At 38.7% G+C, this 22048-nt stretch overlaps 1 protein-coding gene across 2 annotated transcripts; it reads right to left on the bottom strand.

The window, feature by feature from the left end:
- Nucleotides 1-782: 782 nt before the first annotated feature.
- On the bottom strand, nucleotides 783-21357 carry LOC143440875 (leukocyte immunoglobulin-like receptor subfamily A member 5). Of its 2 annotated transcripts, none has more exons than XM_076927772.1 (7): nucleotides 21256-21357; nucleotides 21056-21091; nucleotides 20593-20625; nucleotides 20192-20494; nucleotides 8781-8831; nucleotides 8525-8661; nucleotides 783-926 (listed from the first exon to the last, which is right to left on the bottom strand). In XM_076927772.1, exons 1-6 carry the CDS (start codon nucleotides 21332-21334, stop codon nucleotides 8528-8530), a joined length of 636 nt encoding a protein of 211 aa, XP_076783887.1. In that variant the 5' UTR covers nucleotides 21335-21357; the 3' UTR covers nucleotides 783-926; nucleotides 8525-8527. The 2 variants fall into 2 exon arrangements, with proteins under 2 accessions (XP_076783887.1, XP_076783886.1); XM_076927771.1 differs by having other exon boundaries at nucleotides 20593-20877; nucleotides 21256-21347.
- Nucleotides 21358-22048: the final 691 nt, after the last annotated feature.

Here is a 22048-nt window from a genome sequence, read left to right as displayed (position 1 = left end):
GGGAATGGGGTAAGGGGATAAAATATGAAATGTAAATATTATATCAAATAAAAGAGGGGGGAAGAAGAAAAGCTGTTAGAACCAACATCTTTAATAAAATGTCAGCCCTCTTAAAAAATTATCTTGATACTAAAATTTGTTTTGAGAATTGTATATTGGAGAATACACAACCTTGGTGTATCTACTCATCAAGCAAGCCGAGCAGACGTGCTCAAACCTCTGACGTCCTGGAATTCCATCTGGATGCAGTAAAGACACAGCATCAGAGGCTTATCAATTTACTCTAATCCCCACCCCTCTTCTAATATCTCAACACCCATAACCAGCTTGAAGAAGTTAATGAAGAGTCAGCACCCCTATTTCCTGGGCTTTGGGGACTAAGGTGGTAAATATTGGGCTGTTTTTCTAGGGGAAAATAGTGGTTTTGTGGGAATAGGGAGGATTAGCTAGGGTTTATTGCATAGCCATAACGTATTGGTAGAAATCTGTACAATTCTAGAATAAACTGTTTCACTGAAAATTTCCTGTTATCCTGGCTTTCATGTTCCATAGATGCAAGAGCTGTGATATAAATGCATCTATTAAGGCTAGAATCCCCATGACCTATTGATCTCTGAATTGTGTCCAGTTGTGGTTTTCTGTGAGTGTCTCCATTTGTTGTAAAAAGGGGCATTTTTTAAATGAGGAATTAATTATCTGAAACCATATACACAAAAATAATAAGACCAGACTAGACTCAGCAGATTTTATTTATAGTATTTTTACATACACACACACATATATATATATATACATAAATATATACGGGTATTTGTACTTATATATGTGTGTATAAAACAATAATGAGCAAAAAAAAGGGGTTATGATCTTGAAAGTAGGGCAGGACACAGAGAGGTTGTACGAATCCATGTCTGGGAGGGGCTGACCTGAGGAAGTGGAGGGAAAAATATTATAACTATTTCTATTAAAAAGCTATTTTAAAAAGTAGATCTCCCATCCAAGTACTAACCAGGCCTGGCCCTGCTTAGCTTAAGCAAACAAGATAGGCATGTTCAGATGGCTGTCGACAATCAGCCAAGGACAAGGAAATGTGCTTCAGGCAGGAATCTGACTTTAGGCTAGAAGAAAGAAATAATTTCAGGCAGGAATCTAAATTTTAGGCTAGAACAAAGAAGTAGGCTTCAGGCATGAAAATGACTTTGGGCTAGGACAGGAAAGTAGCTTCAGATATTTAGGTCATCCTGATAAGCCCTTAGAAACAGTGATCACTCAGGACTTTGTTTATTGTCTTGCTTGTTCCTTGACTATTTGCATCTATTGTATTGTTAGACCCTCAACCTAGAACTGACCTTAATGCATGCATGTAATTAAAATGGCATAAAAGCAACAAAAAAGAGATCATTTCTAAATTTTGAGGAGCACATGCTAAATGCGTGAGAGTTTGATGTGGTCTATGACTTAAAAGAACAAGTTTGAACTGGCTTTCTATTTGTGGGAATCATATGAAGTAGCAAGAGATAGAGGCTGTTAGTACAATAACTGTCCTGATAAGTGATGACATGGATCTGTAGATTTGTGGTGGATAGTCCTACATATGTACATTATGGAAAAGTATAAGACTTCCAAATGAAGGCTGTTATTTCTAATATTGAATTAATTTCTAGACCAACCCATGATTTAGTATGAATAACTGGCCACATTTAAGAACAACGCAAGAATCATTATAACTTCTTTTTTTAGAAAATTGGGGAAAGGACGGCCAAATTATGTCTTCCAGGCATAACAGTCATTGCAAATATGAACAATCCAGCTTTCACTTGAACTATAAAATATTGGACCTTTCAGCAGTCGATTATGGGTCAGGTAAAAACTCATCATGATGCTCTGGCCATGATCTATTGACTAATGATGACTTCTGGTCAAAAGAGACTCATTGTCTTTTGTTGTGTACCCACCGCTAAGCCCACCAATTTTCTACAGTTCCAAACCCATGGTCAGCCTCGGTTAAAATCAGTATGACATACCAAACCAAAAGACCACAGTTGATGGAATAAGATTTGTAGGGATAAAATAAGAGTTGCTATGGATAGTAGGGAGATAAAAGAGGATAGGGTGAAAATAATCAGAATGCCTTATATACATGAATGGCATTGCTAAAGAACACATGCATTTAATTTAAAAAAAGTAACTTGAAAAAAGTGGAACTTGATCTCAAAATCGGAGTTCTATAAATAAATATAAATTCTGTGCTTTTATGAATTTGTTGAATAGAAACTTCACCTTTTCTCAGCTTCAGGTACCTCTAAGATCCTTGTGATACTGTTACATAGAGCTATAAGGAGGTTAATCCCTGTTGAAAATGTTATTATGTACATGGCAAGCCTCAGTTTCTATGTAAATATAAATATAGTTTATGTCTTATCTCAAAGCAACACCAAACATCATTGTTAACAAGATCCTGTCATGCCGGTATGTTGCTGTAAAAACTCATAGAAACTTCAGAATAATAGATGAAATTTTTGAAGAAGAGTGTCCTCTCCTTCATGAAACCCTCTGAACCTTTTTTTAGTTAGCAACAGTGGTTTCTATAAATTCTCATTGTGGTTAACTGCCAGTGTGCTTTCTTACCACATATATTTTTTTCACATCTCTCAAATAAAATCTTAATTCATTGTAGAGTTGATAACTTTCCAAGAAGTGTGAGAGCAGCTGTTAAGGAAGGCTTCAGATGTGAACTTCTGATTTAGAGCAAATAAATCTTGAGACCCTAAAAGTCATGGTCCTTTGGCCAGTGTTACAGCCTTGTGCCTATGGAAACTGGGTAAAAATGTTCCACCAGTCTAAACCTGTTGTTTCCCATAGAAAGTGGTGGAAGGAATGGTGAAGACTATTAAGGCTCATAGTGACCTTAACTCCTGGCCCATAAGAAATGAGTCACTTAATTTTTATGGAAGTTTTTGGCACAGGTATTCAGAACTTACTAAATGGGAGAGTATGCCCTGGATGAACTGGAGAGCAAATTCCTAGTGGACCATCCTAAGCATGATTGAAGTAACTCAATATCTGTACAGCAAACGAGATATTTCTTTTAGTCAAGATTGATATTTTTGTATGTTATAAAGTATCTCACAATGTAGCAGAGACTTGCATTGAACTCACAACAATCATTCTGTCCCAGATTTTGAGGACTGAGGTTATAGCCATGAGCTATTACTGTACCTGATTCATCTCACTCCACTCTTCAATCCTAAACTGCACAAAGTTCTTGGTTCATTACCAATGATTTCTTGGATCAGTTTTAAAGGCACATAGAAACCACACCAATTTCAAAACACAAACACAATTAGAAGGTATACAATCAATGCAACTTACATTACATACTATAGAAGAGTAATTTTAACTTGACAATTAAAAGAGCCTTAACATGGGCTGGAGAGATGGCTCAGTGGTTAAGAACATTTGACTGTTCTTCCAGAGGTCCTGAGTTCAATTCCCAGCAACCAGATGGTGGCTCACAACCATCTATAATGAGATCTGGTGCCCTCTTCTGGTATGTCTGAAGAGAACTACAGTGTACTCACATATATAAAATAAATAGATTTATTTGAAAAAAAAAAAAGAAACAAAACAAATCAACAAAAGATAGTTAAGTAAAAAAAAAAAAAAGAACCTTAACACATTTGCTAACAACAGTTTGAAATCCAGATCCTGCCCCAACTGTATCTCTTGCTAACATAACACCGTAGAGAACTGCAACTAGTTTCCATTTTTGTCTCTGAAAATGTCCAGAACCAGACTTCCAAATGAAGACTGTTATTTCCAATATTGGATTAATTTCTAGACCAGCCCATGATTGACTATGAATAACTGGTCACATTCAAGAATAATACAAGAGTCAGTAAAACTTCTCTTTTTTTGATTCTCTGTTCCACAAGGTTTAAAAACTTGAGGTAAGGTAGCTTGACCCATCAGGGGTATAGGTAAGCAGTGGTGAGTCAGGAATATATGTCCAATACAGCTTCCCAATCACCATTGTCAGGGCACTCAGCAAGCTCACAGGTCAGCATCATTCTTTGGCCTGGCATCAGCATGTCTCACCAGTCTTTCTGGCATGTCAGTTATGGAGGTCAATCAATCAGCTTTTGATTTAGTGCCCTGAGTATCACAGAACCTTGGTATTCTAAAAATAGCTTTTAAGTACTGAAGAAATGAGTCAGGCTTTAAGCAGAAGCAAAAGGGTAGTGGGCTTGATTGTTGCTGGTATAACAGCTTTAAATACATTAGTTGCTAGCACCACTGCTTCTGCAATTGCTGTGACACAAGAAGTTAAGACAGCTACTTTTGTTAATCATTTAGCAAAAAAATGTTACTAAGTGTTGAATATACAAAAGCATTTATATAGGCATTTGGAAGAATCAATTGATGCTCTTTACCTTCAAATGACTGGAAAGAGGTTCAAAAATTAAGGGTAAAGAGCCAATTTGAGTGTCATGCCGAATACCACTGAATTCACGTTAGTTCTAAAATTTACAGTAGTAGTCATTATAATTAGGAAAGAGTTTAATGACACATGCAGCGTATTTGGCATAATCCTAACACCTCTTGGAATATTTTAATGATACATAGGGAGCTTATGAATTTTAAGAATGCTGCTCTGCGGATGGCCTTGTTGGGCATAGGTGGGAGAGGAGATCTTTGGTCCCATGAAGGCTGAACACTGAGTGGCAGGGAATCTGAGGGTGGGAAGGTGGGAGTGCAGGGTAGGTGGGTGCACAACCTCATAGAAGCAGGAGGAGGGGGATGGGATAAGGGGTTCCTGGGTGGTGGGTGAATGGGATAAGGGGAATTCGAAATGTAAATATATCCAATCAAAGAGGGGGAAAAGCTGTTAGAACCAACATCTTTAATAAAATGTCAGCCCTCTTTAAAAAATTATCTTGATACTAAAATTTGTTTTGAGAATTGTATATTGCAGAATACACAGCCTTGGTGTATCTACTCATCAAGCAAGCTGAGCAGACCTGTTCAAACCTCTGATGTCCTGGAATTCCAGCTGGATGCAGTGAAGACACAGTGTCAGAGGCTTATCAATTTACTCTTCCCCCACCCCTCTTCTATTATCTCAACACCTGTAATCAGCTTGAAGAAGTTAATGAAGAGTCAGTACCCCTATTCCCTGGGCTTGAGGACTAAGGTGGTTAATATTGGGCTGTCTTTCTAGGGAAAAATAGTGGTTTTGTGGGAATAGGGAGGATTAGCTAGGATTTATTGCATAGCAATAACCTATTGGTAGAAATCTGTACAATTATTATCAAGATAAAGTTATAATTTCTTAAATGGTACAAAATTTACTTTGATTTCAAATTTAAGGTTTTCATTGGTATGAGCTTCTTATTGATATAAAAGTGAGATGAATATTGATACTCTTATAGGCATTGTACCTGTATAACACATTTAGGAATACAAGGCTTAGACACAGTCCTTTTTTAAACATTTTTAACAGATTTGATATGGTTAGCCTGTGAGTTAAGGGACTATAGAAATTTCATGGATGGAGTTTATTGTTAGGGTGTTTTCTATGTTTTATTTAGAAATAGCTGAGTGGAGTTAACAGATAACAGTCCAGATTACCTTACATGGATAGTTGGTTTTCAAAATATCAGAAGTCCACAGAATTGACGTGACAATCATTTCTGTATTAATGCTCATTTTGATTAGAGACCTGTCTGCTCTTGACAGCTTACTGTATTGAATTCTAAGAAGAAATTGTAGGTGGTGGCGCATGCCTTTAATCCCAGCACTTGGGAGGCAGAGGCTGGTGGATTTTTGAGTTTGAGGCCAGCCTGGTCTACAGAGTGAGTTACAGGACAGCCAGGGCTACACAGAGAAACCCTGTCTTGAAAAAAAAAGAAATTGAGCATCATTGGAATTACTCCAGTTGTGGTGAGACGGCCACTAGGCAAGAATTGTCTCTTTTCAACTACAGACAAATTACTGTCCAGAAAAGGACACACTTCCAGAATAGTTGACTGATTATATCTACTTAGATTATATCTACTTACTAATCAGCCCTTAGTAATTCTGCAGCACTAAAGTCTGTCAGATGATCCTGGGCCAGAAGGCTGATGATCAGATGCTCCAACGTTTTGTAGTATAGAGACTGTCCACGTGTTCAGTGGTATTTATAAATTGGCTAAGTTTTAGAAGCTATGCTTTGTGCTTCCCACAATTATAGTTAACTCAGTCATTTTGGATTTCTGACGGGGTTGAAAACTTATAGTCTCATAGCCAATCCTGGCTATTTACCTTGAGAGAAAAGATTTGAGTGGATGGTCGTCAGCTGACATTCATTCTAAAGCCAAGGAAATAGCCAGGTTCAGAACTAAGTGTTTTAGTTAGGAGAGATGGCAGAGGTTCTGGTTAGTCAACAAAATGATGGACTGGGTATTAGGACTATCTTGTACCTCACTGGTACAAATTGGCATAATTATGCTCTAATTTTATTTTGAAAGAAAAGTTTTATTTTAACAGGAAGGGTGATATGTAGGAGGAGCTAAGGTGGGAGGAGTACCAAGAGGAAGAGAAGGATTAAGGAGAGGAGGAGAAGAAGGAGAGGAGAAGCTAGGTGATGAGAGAGAGAAATGGGGGTGGGGATATGGAGGCAGATGTTCACGTGTCTCCACCAGTCAAAGATAGTTGATATATCTAGGTTGGGTATTGGGTTACACTTCTGATTGAGCATTACCAAACTTATAAAGCCTTTGATTAACATTTTTTAAAAGTGTATAAAAGCAAAAAGGAAAAGGGTGCATGGGGTAGGGGTTTTCGAGGGGGGGGATGGAGAAAGGGGATGGCATCTGAAATGTAAATAAAATATCCAATAAAAAAGAATGCTGCTCTGCGAAGAATTGATAAAGTAGATACTACAGATTAAATTACCCATGACCTGAGGTCAGTATTTCTATTTTGGTCAAGCTTCAAAAATGGCATATATAGCTTGATCATGCTAGCCATTTTTGTCCTGGGAATACTTTTATTCCTGCCCAAAGCTTTTCTTCAATAAAATCAACATGTTGGCAGCCAAGTACATGGCCTGAACATGAAACTGGATCCCCAGATAGAGTTATTAAATTAACAGGCTGGCAAGCCAAGGACAGGTAAGATTCTGCATAGAGCTTTACCAAACAGACAGAAGTGCATTGCTTTGGATAATGCATATTCCATGACAGGTAAGAAAGACATTCTTGTCAGAATGACCTACGATAGGGTCAGTCTTGTTAATAAAATTTAAAAGGGAGAGGGAAGAGACTGAGAGCCTCTGGAGCTGCTTGGCAAGAATTGTACATGGGCCAAGAACAAGAAAATGAGCTGCTTGGCAGGAATATGACATTGGCCAAGAACAAGGAAGTAGGCTTCAGGCAGGAATCTGACATTAGACTAGAACAAAGAAGTAATTTCAGGTAGGAATCTAAATCTTAGTCTAGATCAAAGAAGTAATTTTAGGCAGGAATCTAAATATTAGGCTAGAACAAAGAAGTCATTTCAGACAGGAATCTAAATTTTAGCCTAGAACAAAGAAGTTGGCTTCAGACATGTCAATGACTTTGGGCTAGGACAGGCAGGTAGGCTCAGATATTTTGGTCATCCTGATGAGCCCTTAGAAACAGTGACTGTGTGAGTGTTCACATAATTGGGTTTATTGCCTTGCTTGTTCTTTGACTATTTGTATTTATTGTCTTGCTTGTTCCTTGACTATTTGCATCTATTGTATTGCTAGACCCTTAACCTAGAACTAACCTTAATACATGCATGTAATTAAAATGTTATAAAAGCAAAAGTGAGGAAGGGGATAGGATGGGGGTTCTAGGGAGGGGAAATGGGGAAAGGGAATGACATCTGAAATGTAAATAAATAAAATATCCAATAAAAAATTAAGAAAAGAAACCATACCCATTGCAAAAAGCTGAAGATTGGGGTTATCCTTTTTCTTCCTATCACAGAGTTAATATTCATCTCTCATCACAATTCTGCAGTATTGCTAAGTATGTTGGTAAGAAAAAAAATTTTAACCTATGTTTTTTTATTTAGCTATTTCATGTTAGAGACTCATTTTGTCAGTTTACTTCATATTTTTCTCTAAATGTGTGTTTGGGTTAAAAAAATAGTCTGTATCATGCACAAAGAAATTCAGTAATTAACCTGATTTGGGTTAAGTAAATTACATGAAAAAACAATGGAAAGTTACTGCTTTAGAGATGCAAAGGATGAGGGGGGAAAAGGAGCCATCAGGGAAATATAAGTTCATTTGTGGGGAAATATCCAAGTTTAATGGGTGAATAGTTATCTTCACAAATGACCCTTACATCTTCTTGCTCTCAAATCATGTCACTTCCCTCAAGATTCCCAATTCTAGAGTTTATCCAACCTCTGCCCAGATTTAACTCTAGAACCATATAATATTCAGCATAGATAATAGTCATTGTTTTACCACTCTGAGATATGTACTGTTCTTTCCATTGTTTACCTGCTAACCGCATCCTGTATCTTTCTTTCTCTGGCTGTGCTGAGCCTGAAATAGAAGAATTCCAAGAGCCGCAAGAATCAAAACAGCCATTGAGATCCTGGTGAGATTCTCCACTGTGTGATCTTTGATAGATGAGCCTGGGTGATTCAGACACAGATGTCACTGTAGTCCAGAATCAGTGAACCATACAGGGTACCTGCCCACCCGGAAAAGACTTGACTATCTGTCCAATTTTGTGATTACACTACTTACTTACCTGTTTGGGGGTCTGATATGTTTAGCGATGAGTTGGTGGTCTCAATATTTTCTAAGAACCATGAAAGAGGAATAGAATAAATAAAGTGCTTAAGAGAACAGGCTTTTACTATTTCCTAGATTTCTTATTGTCTATAACTGCCAAGAGCCAAACCCACGAAATTACCTGTTGCTCTAAGAGAACCTCATGAAATTACCTGCTGTTCTGGAAAACCTAGTCAGTTAAAGTACAAGGTTAAGAAAGGACGTTCTCGGGTCTCCAGACTCAGGAACTTAAAGAACATGTGGTATTTCCTGGGAGCCAGTTACCGCAGTCGGATGGTCTTGGGCAATGAGGATATGATAATGGGATAGCCTTAAGCAATGACCCTTGCCTAAATTTCCTGTTTTGCTATGTCTTTATAACCTACCACCTGAAATTAAAGTTTCAGAGCTTGATCAAACCCTCGACTTGCTCTTATTCCTTGTGCCTCTTGTCCCTTCATTCTTTTGCCCCCTTTCCTAGGGCCTCATCAAATCCTTCGTGGGCTGGGGCATATAACTGTGCTACTGTCATCATGAAGATTTGGGATGAACCACTTAACTGTTGGCTAAGGCTTCATCTATCTGTTCATCTTTCCTTCTTATATAATCCAGGGATGATATCACCTACAGTGGGCTGAGCATCAATCATTAATCAAAAATAGCCAGCAGACTTGTCTCCAAATGTTATGGTGACACTTTTAAACTCAGTTTTCCTTTCACCCTAGCTTGTGTCAAATGGACAAAAAGAACTAATTATCACAGAAATGTGTGAGTGTGTGTGTGTGTGTATGTGTGTGTGGCAACTCTACAAATATATATGGAATTGTCAAAGTCAGATAAGTTGATTAAAAATTAACAAACTGTTTATACATTTGAGGATGGACCAATGGCTTAATGGATAAAAGTGCTTAGTGCTGTGGCAGAGGACCTGAATTCAGTTCCCGGCTGCAATGTAGGTGGATCAAAATTGCCTATAACTTTATGTCCAGAAGGATTAAATTCCTTTGGCCCAGTTAAGTACTGTAGTCATGAACAATATACCATAGATAGATAGATAGATAGATAGATAGATAGATAGATAGATAGATAGAAATATAATTTAGAATAAATCTTAGCATTTTTCTTTATATTAGAATCCATTTAGATGGACACACAATAACAACCAACTGGATGACATTAAACAAATTACAAATAATAGTAACTATGGATATTTTTATATGCAAACATATATGGTTATTATAGATGAATGTGCAAGTGCTTTTATCATGGAAGATGTACAGATAAGTATAAAAACATAAAACAAAAAAATGGTTGAGTATGAAGAAAAAGTTATGATTAAAAGATTTTATCTTATTTTGACTAATATTTTTTAAAACAGTGTGCCATGAGGAAGGGATTCCTGGACACATCTGGAGAGAAGAGTAGAAGGCTAAGAGGTTCTTCCTGCCAAACACTCATTACCAGTCATTCTGCATGGGAAATGCCTTCATTTCTCAAAGCCTTCATCTTTAGTTTAGCATCTCAAAACAAATAAAATTGGAAAAGACTTCCTTTGGGGTATGACAAGATTCACAATCCAATCATGAAGGACTTCCCACTAATAGAACTAGTGTTTATAAACTAATCTAGGGGTGGGGAATACCCAGAGGCATGCACAGCATTCAAAATCAAGTCATAAAGCAATGAGCAAAGGTGTGACCATTATTTGAACCATACCTGTGAAACAGTGCCCAGAACACAGCATCTGCGCACCCACCTTTAAAACACTACACACAAATGTGACTCCATCAGAGAGCCCTGGAAGAACTGCCAGGAAAAAATAAGGACCCGGGCAAGAGATGACGTTTAGGTTCTAAATCCCTACCCAGTTCTAATTTATTCACTTGCATTCAATAATTTGTTAATTTCATTTAAAATGTTTTTGAAACAAGACCTCTCTATATAACTCTTGCTGTCTGGGAAGTTACTATGTAAAGCAGTCTGGCCTGGACCTCAGAGATCTGCCTCCATTTGCCTTGAAAGTGTTAGGATTAAAGGTGTGTACAGCTTTGCCTGGCTTAATAAACATCAATTGAGAAAGAGACTTGTTCCTCCTCTACTCAATCCCCCTCCCCTGCTCTCATGTTTATTTTTGCATCATATATTTTTCTCTAGTAATATATTATCATTCCACAGTCTTTTAAAAAGATATATTTTATTGTACTTACTTATTTTGTATACATGTGTTAGTATATGAGTGTTGACACACAAATGGTATGTCATTTGTATAGAATTAGGGAACAAACCCAGGTGTCAAGTAAGTTATATTTATGTGTTTGGCCTTATGTAGGGACTAGGGGAATTCAAATTGAGGTCATTTCACTTTCAAGTAAGATTTTTACCCACTGAGCCATCTCTCCAGCGTACAACCAACAGTCTTACTCTGCTTTTCTTTTCCCATTCCATTTATTTACTCAGTAGAACACACAGTACTTCAATCCTTCATTAACTCCTAAAATAATTAAAGTTAAAGGCAGGTTTAAGTGAATATTATTATATAGATTCATAAATCCTGTTTTTTTAAAAAGACCAAAGCCATGAAAAACCAATACATCATGATTTCCTTGAAAATTATTGTTTCCACAAAATGGTTTTGAGTAAGTATGATAAAGTTGACATATTAAAAATTTCAAAACAATATTTTAAGCAAAAAGATGAGGAGGACATGAACAAAACTTTTGAGTTAATTCAAAAAGTGAAACAAGCAGGTGAATGAAATGAGGAAGTGAATTTAAGATATGAAAGTGGAATTCAATACAGAAGGACAAATATAAAGAACTAAATAAATGTGGAAAAAGAAATGATATGAAAGAAAGAAAAATTTAAAAGAATAAATACTAAAAGCAAAAAATTAACAAGTCAAATAAAGTGATTGATGGAAAACTACACCAATAGAATAGGTCAAGTACTGAGACAGAAATACTTCATAGCTTGAAGACAGGTAGATGAATCAGAGTATCCTTAAAACGACTAAGAAAAGTTAATGAGAAAGTATAAACAAAGTGTGGAAAGTGTCCTGTTCACAGTGAAAAGACCATATCTTCAAATTATATTCAAAAGCGTAAAACTTTTCATAGTAGTGATGTAAAAATTATTTCAATAAAACTATCATAAACATTTGCTCAAATCCAGGGAAATCAAGAAAAAATAAATTAGAATATCAAGCAATAATATTGATGCTGAAAATATTCATACATCAAATGCTCATATTACTCAACTACATATGAATGAATAAAAAACCCAGAAGGCTAAAATAAATCCCAAACAATTAAAGAACTTCCAAGGGTATCAACATTCCTGACCTCATGCTGTACTAAAAAGCAATAGCAATTAAAAAAAACTACTTGATACTGGTATAGAAACAGATAGGTAGATCAATGGAATCAAATCAAAGACCCAGAAATAAACCCACACACCAATGAACACATTTTTTACAAAGAAGGCAAAATCATACACTATAACAAAGAAAGCATCTTCAACAAATGGTTCTGGTCAAACTGGATATCTTCATGTAGAAGTATGCAAATAGATCCATATCTGTTACCCTGCACAACACTCAAGTCCAAGTGGATCAAAGACCTCAATATGAAACCTGATACACTAAATATAATAACACAGAAATTAAGGAATACCTGTGAATTCATCAGTACAGAATACAATTTCCTGAACAGAACACCAATGGCTCCGTCCCTACGATCAACACTGATTAATGGTATCTCATGAAACTGAAAAGCTACTGTAAGGCAAAGAACACTACCAAAAGGACAAAATAGCAGCCTGCAGATTGGGAAAGGATCTTGACCAACCTTACATCTGACAGATGTATCCAAAATTTATGAACAACTCAAGAAGTTAGACACCAATGACCCAAATAACCCAAATAAAAATGAGGTATTGGACAACACCCAGAGGGAGCCTGACTCTCAGGTGCTCTGAAATGCCCAGGATCAAAGGAGAGGCCAAAACATCTGCCCCAACACCCAGAGTAACTGGGTCCCCCAGGATCCAGGGAAGCAGGAACCTCCACCTGGGAGCTGGCTCCACCATGAGTTCCACAACACCCAGAGGGACCCCAAATCTCAAGTGCCCTGAAACACCCAGGACCACAGGATCGCAGAGGAAGTTCGACTCACAGTTGAGGCCACAACATCTGTCCCAACACCCAGAGTAAATGTGACCTACACCCACAGGAACCAGGGAAACACAAACCACCACCCAGCCAGAAGGACACTTTCCTTCCAGCTAGCAACTGTGCCCAGAGCAAATGCAGGGCTCTGGCTCCCTACCCACCTCTGTGAAATCCAGAGAAAGCTTGACTCCCAAGAGTTCTGACACAACAGGATCTTGGGAGCTTGGTCACATCAGGATTTCAGGATCTCAGAGGCAGATTGACTTCTAGCAGTTCTGACAAACCTAGGGTCTCAGGATCACAGGAACCCAGAATCACAGGATTACAGAGACACCTAGACTCTGAGGAGTTCTGACACAACCAGGATTACAGGAGGGACAGGCTCCAGTCAGAGACAGCAAGGGCAGGTAGCACTAGAGATAACCAGATGCTGAGAGGCAAGCACAAGAAACCAAGGCTACCACTGGACAACGACAGGAGGACTGGAGCCATTACAATGTCCCCTTTAATTACTGGAGGTCAGGCCTCTATCCCCACCTTTGCAAGATTAGAATCACCATGGCCCTTCTACACAAGGAAAAGAGAGGAGATGTCAGGGGCAGCCCTGCTGAAAGCCTAAAATCAGCCATAAGCCTAAAATCAGCAATAGGCCTGACATATATGCCTGCTAACACAAAGTCTTGGGTCTCTGTGGGAAAACACTGAAACCGATGGCTATAAGCGATTGTAAACAGGCAGCTTTTGTGGAAATTTACCAGCCTGAGTAGTCATAGACCTTGTAAATAGGCAGCCTTGGTGGATAGTACCAACTTAGATAAGGATAAGTGAATCATAGGCAGAGTCATAGGTTCCCTGAACCTTCACCCAGCTGATACCCTGTTCTGAAAGATATCTGTACTCCCCCTGAACACCTATGCTCCTGTGTCATGCCCTTCCCCACATTCTGCACTTTTGTGTTTATAACCCCTGTGTTAAAAAGTAAAAATTATGATTTGATAATAATTTTTTAAAACACAAAAAAGCACCAGCAAAAAAGAAAGAAAGACAGATAGACAGAAAGAAAGAAAGAGAGAGAGAGAGAGAGAGAGAGAGAGAGGGAGGGAGGGAGGGAAGGAGGGAGGGAGGGAGGGAGGAAGGAAGGAAGGAAGGAAGAAAGAAAGAAAGAAAGAAAGAAAGAAAGAAAGAAAGAAAGAAAGAAAGAAACCAAGGCTACTTGGCACTATCAAAACCCAGTCCTCCCACCACAGCAAGCCCTGGATACCCCATCACACCAGAAAAGCAAGAGTCAGATTTAAAATCACTTCTCATGATGCTGATAGAGAACTTTAAGAAGGACATAAATAACTCCCTTAAAGAAATACAGGAGAACACGTGTAAACAGGTAGAAGCTCTTAAAGAGGAAACACAAAAGTCTCTTAAAGAATTAAAGAAAATCACAACCAAATAAACAGAGGAATTGAACAAAACCATCCAGGATCTAAAAATAAAGATAGAAACAATAAAGAAATTGCAAAAGGAGACAACCGTGAAGATAGAAAACCCAAGAGAAAGATCAGGAGTCATAGATGCAGGCATTGTAGGACCGTGAAAGAAAAACATGGTTTGTGGTTGAGCACTGGCTGGAGATGGCTGGAGACCCTGCAGAGTACTCTGAAAGGGATGCCATGCATTTCGCCACACTCTCAGACTCCAGACTCCTAACATAGGCTCCTGACACAAGGTCACAGAACTCCATCGATCTGCAACTTTCAGGCATGCAGGACAAGGTTCAGTATCCCCTACACAGATAGAGGGTGTGGCTACAGGCAACAGAGCCTCAAGAATGATCTCCATATTAGTGAGATACCTAAAGGCCAGAAGGTGTAGCTAATTAAACATTTTTTCCCAGACCCTCCTTCTTGCAAAAAGTAACCTCAGGCCTGCCCTGAAAATACTGGGGGTATAGTTTTCTCCATTTTCCACCTTGACAATAAATAACTTGAGACCGTGGACTATTTCTTTCCTTCAGGGTCCACCATGAAGAACAGTAGAACAGGCCTTCTTCTATAAAGCCACAGACTAACCTTCCACAGAAGATCTCTACATTCTCAGCAACAGAGGCCCAGCCACCCAACCCATGCAAGCCAAGCAAGCAGCCAAGCCACAGCCAAGTGAGACTCTCATCCCCGTGAGATACAGCCAAAGCTCCTTCTTCCCCCTCTCCTCTTCAGCTTCAGCCACCAGCCTGTATGCCTACATTTTGGTCTCAGACCTTCAAAAGCCTCCCGGCTGCACCTGACAGCCCAAGAGCCTGAGAACCAGTCAATTTCCAGCCACCTTTTGGCCAGAGGACCCCCAACCCAAGAGCTTTGACTCCCCACAAGACCTCAGACCATGTTCCTTCAACCCAAGCAGAGTCCAGCTGCTTCTCAGAGCTCGATGTCCACTCAGCACCAGTGTAGAGTAAACACAGTCAGATTCCCATACGTCTGTTTCCACAAGAGGCCCTAGCCCTGTGCTGAGACAGAGTCAGGACCCACACCTCAACCCAAAAGGACCCATGCATACTACAACCCAACAAGAATCAACAGCAGAATACAAGAGACAGAAGAGAGAATCTCTGGGGCAGAAGATGTTATAGAAAACATTGAGACAACTGTCAAAGAAAATCCAAAATGCAAAAAGCTCCTAACCCAAAACATCCAGAAAATCCAGGACACAATGAGAAGACTAAACCTAAGGATAATAGGTATAGATGAGGGTAAAGATTTGAAATTTAAAGAGCCAGTAAATATCTTCAACAAAATTATAGAGGAAAACTTCCCTAACCTAACTACACCCTAGATAAAGCAAGAATGTAATCTTTCAATAAACCCCAAAGAAGATAGTCACACAAACATAACTCTACCTCCAATAACAAAAATAACAGGAAGCAACAATCGTTTTTCCTTTATATTTCTTAATATCAATGGACTCGATTCTCCAATAAAAAGATGTAAACTATCAGGCTGGATACATAAACACTACCCAAAATTTTGCTGCATACAAGAAACGCACCTCTGTGAAAAAGACAAACACTACCTCAGAGTAAAAGGATGGAAAACAATCTTTCAAGCAAATGGTCCCAAAAAACAATCTGGAGTAGCAATTCTAATATCAAAGTTGACTTTCAACCAAAAATAATCCAAAAAGATAAGGAAGGACACTTCATACTCATAAAAGGAAAAATCTACCAAGATGAACTCTCAATTTTGAACATCTATGCCCCAAATGCAAGGGCACCCACATACATAAAGAAACTTTACTAAACCTCAAAGCATACATTGCACCTTACACAATAATAGTGAAAGATTTCAACAGCCCAATCTCAGCAATGGACAGATCATGGAAACAGAAACTAAACAGAGACACACTGAAACTAATGTAAGTTATGAAACAAATGGATTTAACAGATATCTATAGAACATTTCATCCTAAAACAAAAGAATATACCTTTTTCTCAGCACCTCATGGTACCTTCTCCAAATGGACCATATAATTGGTCACAAAACAGGCCTCATGAAATACAAAAAGATTGAAATAATCCATTGCACCCTATAAGATCACCATGGACTAAGGAAGGTCTTTAATAATGACAAAAACAATAGAAAGCCCACATACATGTAGAAAATGAACAATGCTCTATTCAATGATGACTTGGTCAAGGAAGAAATAAAGAAATATAGCCAAGATTCAACTCACAGACCACATGAAGCTCATGAAGAAGAAAGACCAAGTGTGGGTGCCTCAGTCCTACTTAGAAGGAGTAACAAAATAGTCAAGGGATCAAATATGGAGACAAAGTGTGGAACAGAAACTGAAGGAGGGGCTGTCTGGAGATCATTTCACCTGGGTATCCATCCCATGTACAGTCACCAAAGGTAGACGCTGATGTGGATGTCAGAAAGTGCATGCTGACAAGAGCCTGATATAGCTGTCTCCTTAGAGGTCTGCCAGAGTCTGACATATTCAGAGTCAGATGCTCACAGCTTACCATTGAACTCATCAAGGGGTTCCCAATTGAGGAGTTAGAGAGTAGACTGAAGGAGCTGAAAGGGTTTGTGGCCCCATGAAGAGAGCAACAATACCAACCAACCATAGCTCCCCAGGGTCTAAACCATCAGCCTGGGAGCACATAGAGAGAGACTCATGACTTCAGCTGTATATGTGGGGGAGGATGGCCTTGTTGGGCATAGGTGGGAGAGAATATCCTTGGTCACATGAAGGCTGGACACGGAGTGGGAGGGAATTCGAGGGTGCAGAGGTGGGAGTGGGGGGTAGATGGGGTACATCCTCATAGAAGCAGGGGCAGGGGGGTGGGATAGAAGGTTCCTGGGTAGGGAGGATGGGGTAAGGGGATAAAAACTGAAATGTAAATACAATATCCAATAAAAAACATTTCAACATCTTTAAATGTTAGAGAAATGCAAATCAAATCTACTTTGAGATTTCATCCTATTCTCACCAGAAGGGTTTATATCAATGAAATAAGTGTCATCTCATACTTGTGAGGATGTGGAGCAAGGGAAGTATTCCTTCATTGTTGGTGGGAATGCAAGGCACTATGAAAAATCATTCATGAGGTTGTTCGGGATGATAGAAATTTATCTACTTCAAAATGGAGCTGTACTGTTTTTTTCATATATACAATTCTTCATCCATAACTATGTATTCTATTTACTTTTTCTAGAGTGTTCTATTTGTCTTCTCTAGTCACTCTGTGCATAGCCTCCGTAGTTCTACAGTTTATATCTTGGTTATCATTGACTTAGAAGCTAATGTCCACATATAAATAAATACACATCAGGCTTGTCTTTGTGTGTTTGGGTTATCTCACTCAGTGTGGTTTTTTTTCTAATTCCAACTAATTACTTATCACTTGTATAATTTCACCTTTTTAACAGCTGTGTAATATTCTATTGTGTAACCATACCACATTTCCATAATCCAGTTATCTGTTGAGAAACATCTAGGTTGTTTCCAATTTCTAGATATTGTAAAGAGAGTAGCAATGAACATGACTAAGCAAGTATGCCAGCATTAGGATGAAGCATCCTTTAGATATACAAACAGAGTGGTATATCTGATCTTGAGGTAGATTCCCATCCTCCTGAAGAACCATGTTCATTTTATTTTATTGGTAATCTTTAGGATCCTGTTTATTTTATTTTGTTTGTTTTTCTCTTTGATTTTTTCTATTTATTCACTTTGCATCCCATTCAATGCCCCTCCTCTCAGTCACCCCTTCCCACACTCCTTCCCATGCTTCCCTTCTCTGAGAGGGTGGAGAGTCCTCCCTGTGTATCTCTCCCCACCCCAGCACTTCAAGTCTCTTCAGGGCTAGGTGTATCCTCTCCCACTCAGGCCAGAGAAGGCAGCCCAGCTAAAAGAATATATCTCACATACAGACAACAGCTTTTGGGATAGCCCCTGATCCAGTTGTTTGGGACTCACATGAGGACCAAGTTGCACATCTGCTGCATATGAGCAGGGAGGCCTAGATCCAGCCAGTGTCTGTTCGTTGGTTGGTGGTTCTGTCTCTGAGATTGCCAAGGGTTCAGGTTTGTTGACTTTGTTATTCTTCCTGTGGAGGTTCTATCCCCTTAGAGGCCACAATCTTTTCCCTAACTCTTCCATAAGTGTCCCAAGGCTTCATTTATTGTTTGGCTGTGGGTGTCTGCATTCCTCTGAGTCAACTACACCCATTTATTTTCTAATGAGAGACATAAATGGTGTGGATTCAAATGGGAGAAGAGTCAGGGAAGAACTGGAATATGGAGAGAGAGAAAGAGAGAGAGAGCAATCTGTAATCAGGATACATTATGTGAGAAAAATCTGGTTTTAATGAAAGAAAAAATACATACTAAAAATAGATAAATGCTTCATGAGGCAAAGAATAAACAGTGAAGAAATGAAGAGTAGGAAACCAACAAGTACTACAGAATCAACAAAACAAAGAAATCAATACACATCCTTCAATAACAATTAAAGTAATAATGATACTAATCCCACAATCAATCATACAGATTGGCAGATAGGATTACAAAACAGAATTGATCCTTTTGTCTTCATAGAAACCCACCTCATCACCAAAGGCAAATGAAACCTCAGGGTGAAACGATGGGAAAAAAAACTCTTAAAACACAAAGAACTATAAAAAGCAAGCATATGTCACTATCCAAAATTTGATAAAAATAGACTTCAAGTTAAAAGTAACCAGAAGAGATCATTTTTTTTAAAAAAAAAAAAAAAGCCACTTTATACTGATTAAAGGAAGGGTCAATTAAGAGTATAATACTATTGCAACCATGTATGCATCACAACACAGGATCATGAATTAGACATTATGTGTAAAAACAATTAATTCCAACACAATAAAAGTAGGTGACATGAATATATCCCTTGTACCAACAGACAGATCAAACCTATGAAACACAAAGAAAGAAACACCCGAGTTCAATGATATTGTGTGTAAATCAAATAGACCTACCATACCTCTGCTGAAAGTTCCATTCAAACCCTGCAAAATGTTCACTCTGCTCAATAGTTCATTAGACATATTCTAAGATGGATCATATGACAAAAACAAATGACAATGTGGGAGAGTTAGAAATAATTGTTTTGTGTTCTATCTGTTCCTGATGAGGCCAAAGATATAAAAACCAATCACAAGAGAAACTACAGAACACATGTAAATTCACGGAGACAAAACAGCACATTGTCAGATGAAGAATGGTTAGTTAATGAAACCAAACATTGTTGAGGTGGCTAAGTGGATAAAAACCAGAAATAAAATGGAGTCCACTCTCTTCATTCTAATTCAATTCAGTGTTTGATATCTTAGCTAGAACTATATGTCAGAAGAAAGGAATAAAAGAAATTCAGATTTTTTTCAGGTTATATGAAATGTTTTCTTTCATTTTATATAGATACACAAGACCAAAAATGTATGCTTGGCATGAAAAGAGAAATTAAAGTTTCTACAAGGGAAAGTAGACTGAGAAGAAGAAAGTGAGAAAGTAGTAGATACTGATGTGTGGAGTGAATATACCCAAAGTATATAATGAATTTTCATGAAGACATCTTTATGAACTGCAGTACCATGTCCAATGGCTATACATCAGTTAAAATCATATCATTTGAACAGACAAAACAAAGTAAAAGGCATTTTAAAATAGCTGTTTCTATGAAGACATTCTCACCTGAGAATTTTAGCTCTTCAGGGTTACTGGGTACTGACCATACATGGGGATTGCTCTTGTCATACCCATAACACCTGAACTTCCACTTGCGGCTGGGGAACATAGGTCCCATAGGAAACAGTGCCTGCATGTACCCATTTGGATGTCTGTGTGCATCATGAGTCCAGGAGAGCTTGCTTTCTCCCTCCTCAGTTAGAATGAAGGTGCCAAACCCCAAGAATGACACACATTGGAAGGTCATGTTCTCTCCTGGAGTCACCACAGAACTTGGCAAGACTGAAAGGCTTGGTTTACTATAAACTCCTAGGAGAGAAGAAGGCAGGATGACAAAGGGTTCACATAGCCCATGTATCCCTTCCCTGTGCTGTGGAAGGGAATTGGATCCCTGGGTATCCTCTTACCTGTCACTATCAACTCCAGCATGTCACTGTGCTCTGAAAAACAAGCAGTACTCTCATAATAACAGTAATATTGTCCTGCATGGAGCTCTGTTGTAGATGAGATGAGGAACTTGGCCTTGCTCCCAGGCTTCAGCATGGTCTGTCTGTATATGGGTTTTGTCATTCCTTTTTTATTAAGATAGTACTCCTGTGCCTCAAAGATCCCTTGACATAAGATGGTCACAGACTTCCCCCAAGAGATCATAGAACCTGGCTCAGCCCAAAGGATGGGTGGTGGGAGTTTTCCTGAAAAAATTCAAAGGTTGGGTCCCATGATATCACTCCTCTTATTGCACTTGGGACCTTTCAGACTCCACCAAGATCAGCTCTTTACCCCTCCCCCATTCTCTATCTTCAAGTATAAGACAGTATCTGTTGTCCCTTATAAGGATGATGGAGTTAGGACAGCTGGAAAGTTACTCACCTTTGTGTACCTGGGTACTGGGAGTCAGATTCAGGCCTGGAAGAGAGTTTGATATAAGATATTTGTCTTTCAAATTCTCAACATATTGCATTCTCCCAAGAGCTCCCTGCATTCCTGAGGTCTCCTTAGAGATATGGATCTTAATATCAAACAAGGGAATTCTCAGATTACAATGTTCTTTCCACTTCTTCAAATCTCACCAGTGTAAAACAGGATAGTAAGGATGGTGATCATGATATTTCCTCCTGCAGGCTCAAATCCACAGATAAATGAGACCATAGTGTGTGGCAGAACTCAAAGACACACACGATTTGGCCACTGCAGGGCCTGTGCTTTGTATTATGAGGTTTCTTACTTCAGAAAGAGGAAATATCTCCTCCAACGTGGCAGGCTTTCATTTCTCCTGGCTTGTGGCTAGATTAAGTGCCAAATTTCTTTCTGACAGTAACAGTCCCACAAAGGCACATCTAATGCCTGCTTTAGTTCTTTTCAAAATCCCATGACATTAAGAAGTATCTACAAATAGAACTTCTTTGTTCCTGAGCCAATCAGCTCTCAGTAAGTGTGATTAAAGGCTGGTCAGTCCTTCTTAGAGCATCCCCTAAGGCATCCTTTCTAATTCTCTATGCAATCCACCACATAGCACTGTGTGGTCCTTGCCATGGTCAGTCACCTACCCAGAATGAGGTATAATTATAGAGAGACATAAATTGATGCCACAGGCAGATGCAAAACAGAGATATATCCAGTGCATGATTCTTTGGTTTAGATGGAATAATTCTGAAAGTCTCATATCTATTACTTATACATAATAGGTTAAATACTTACTCTCACAGATATCTGGCCAATTCAAGAGGTGTTTTCCCTTCTATCATATATGCTATCTGCCGCTGTCTAGTCTGCAGTCAACCATTGATGAGATGAGGCATTGGGGAGAATTGAGTGGTTATTCCTCTCTTTTCTAAGTTGACTACAAGAAATGGTAGCACCATA

This window comes from Arvicanthis niloticus, chromosome 30 (assembly GCF_011762505.2).
Source record: "Arvicanthis niloticus isolate mArvNil1 chromosome 30, mArvNil1.pat.X, whole genome shotgun sequence".
In the NCBI taxonomy this organism is placed as follows: Eukaryota; Metazoa; Chordata; class Mammalia; order Rodentia; family Muridae; genus Arvicanthis; species Arvicanthis niloticus.
This window is presented reverse-complemented; position numbering and strand designations above follow the sequence as displayed.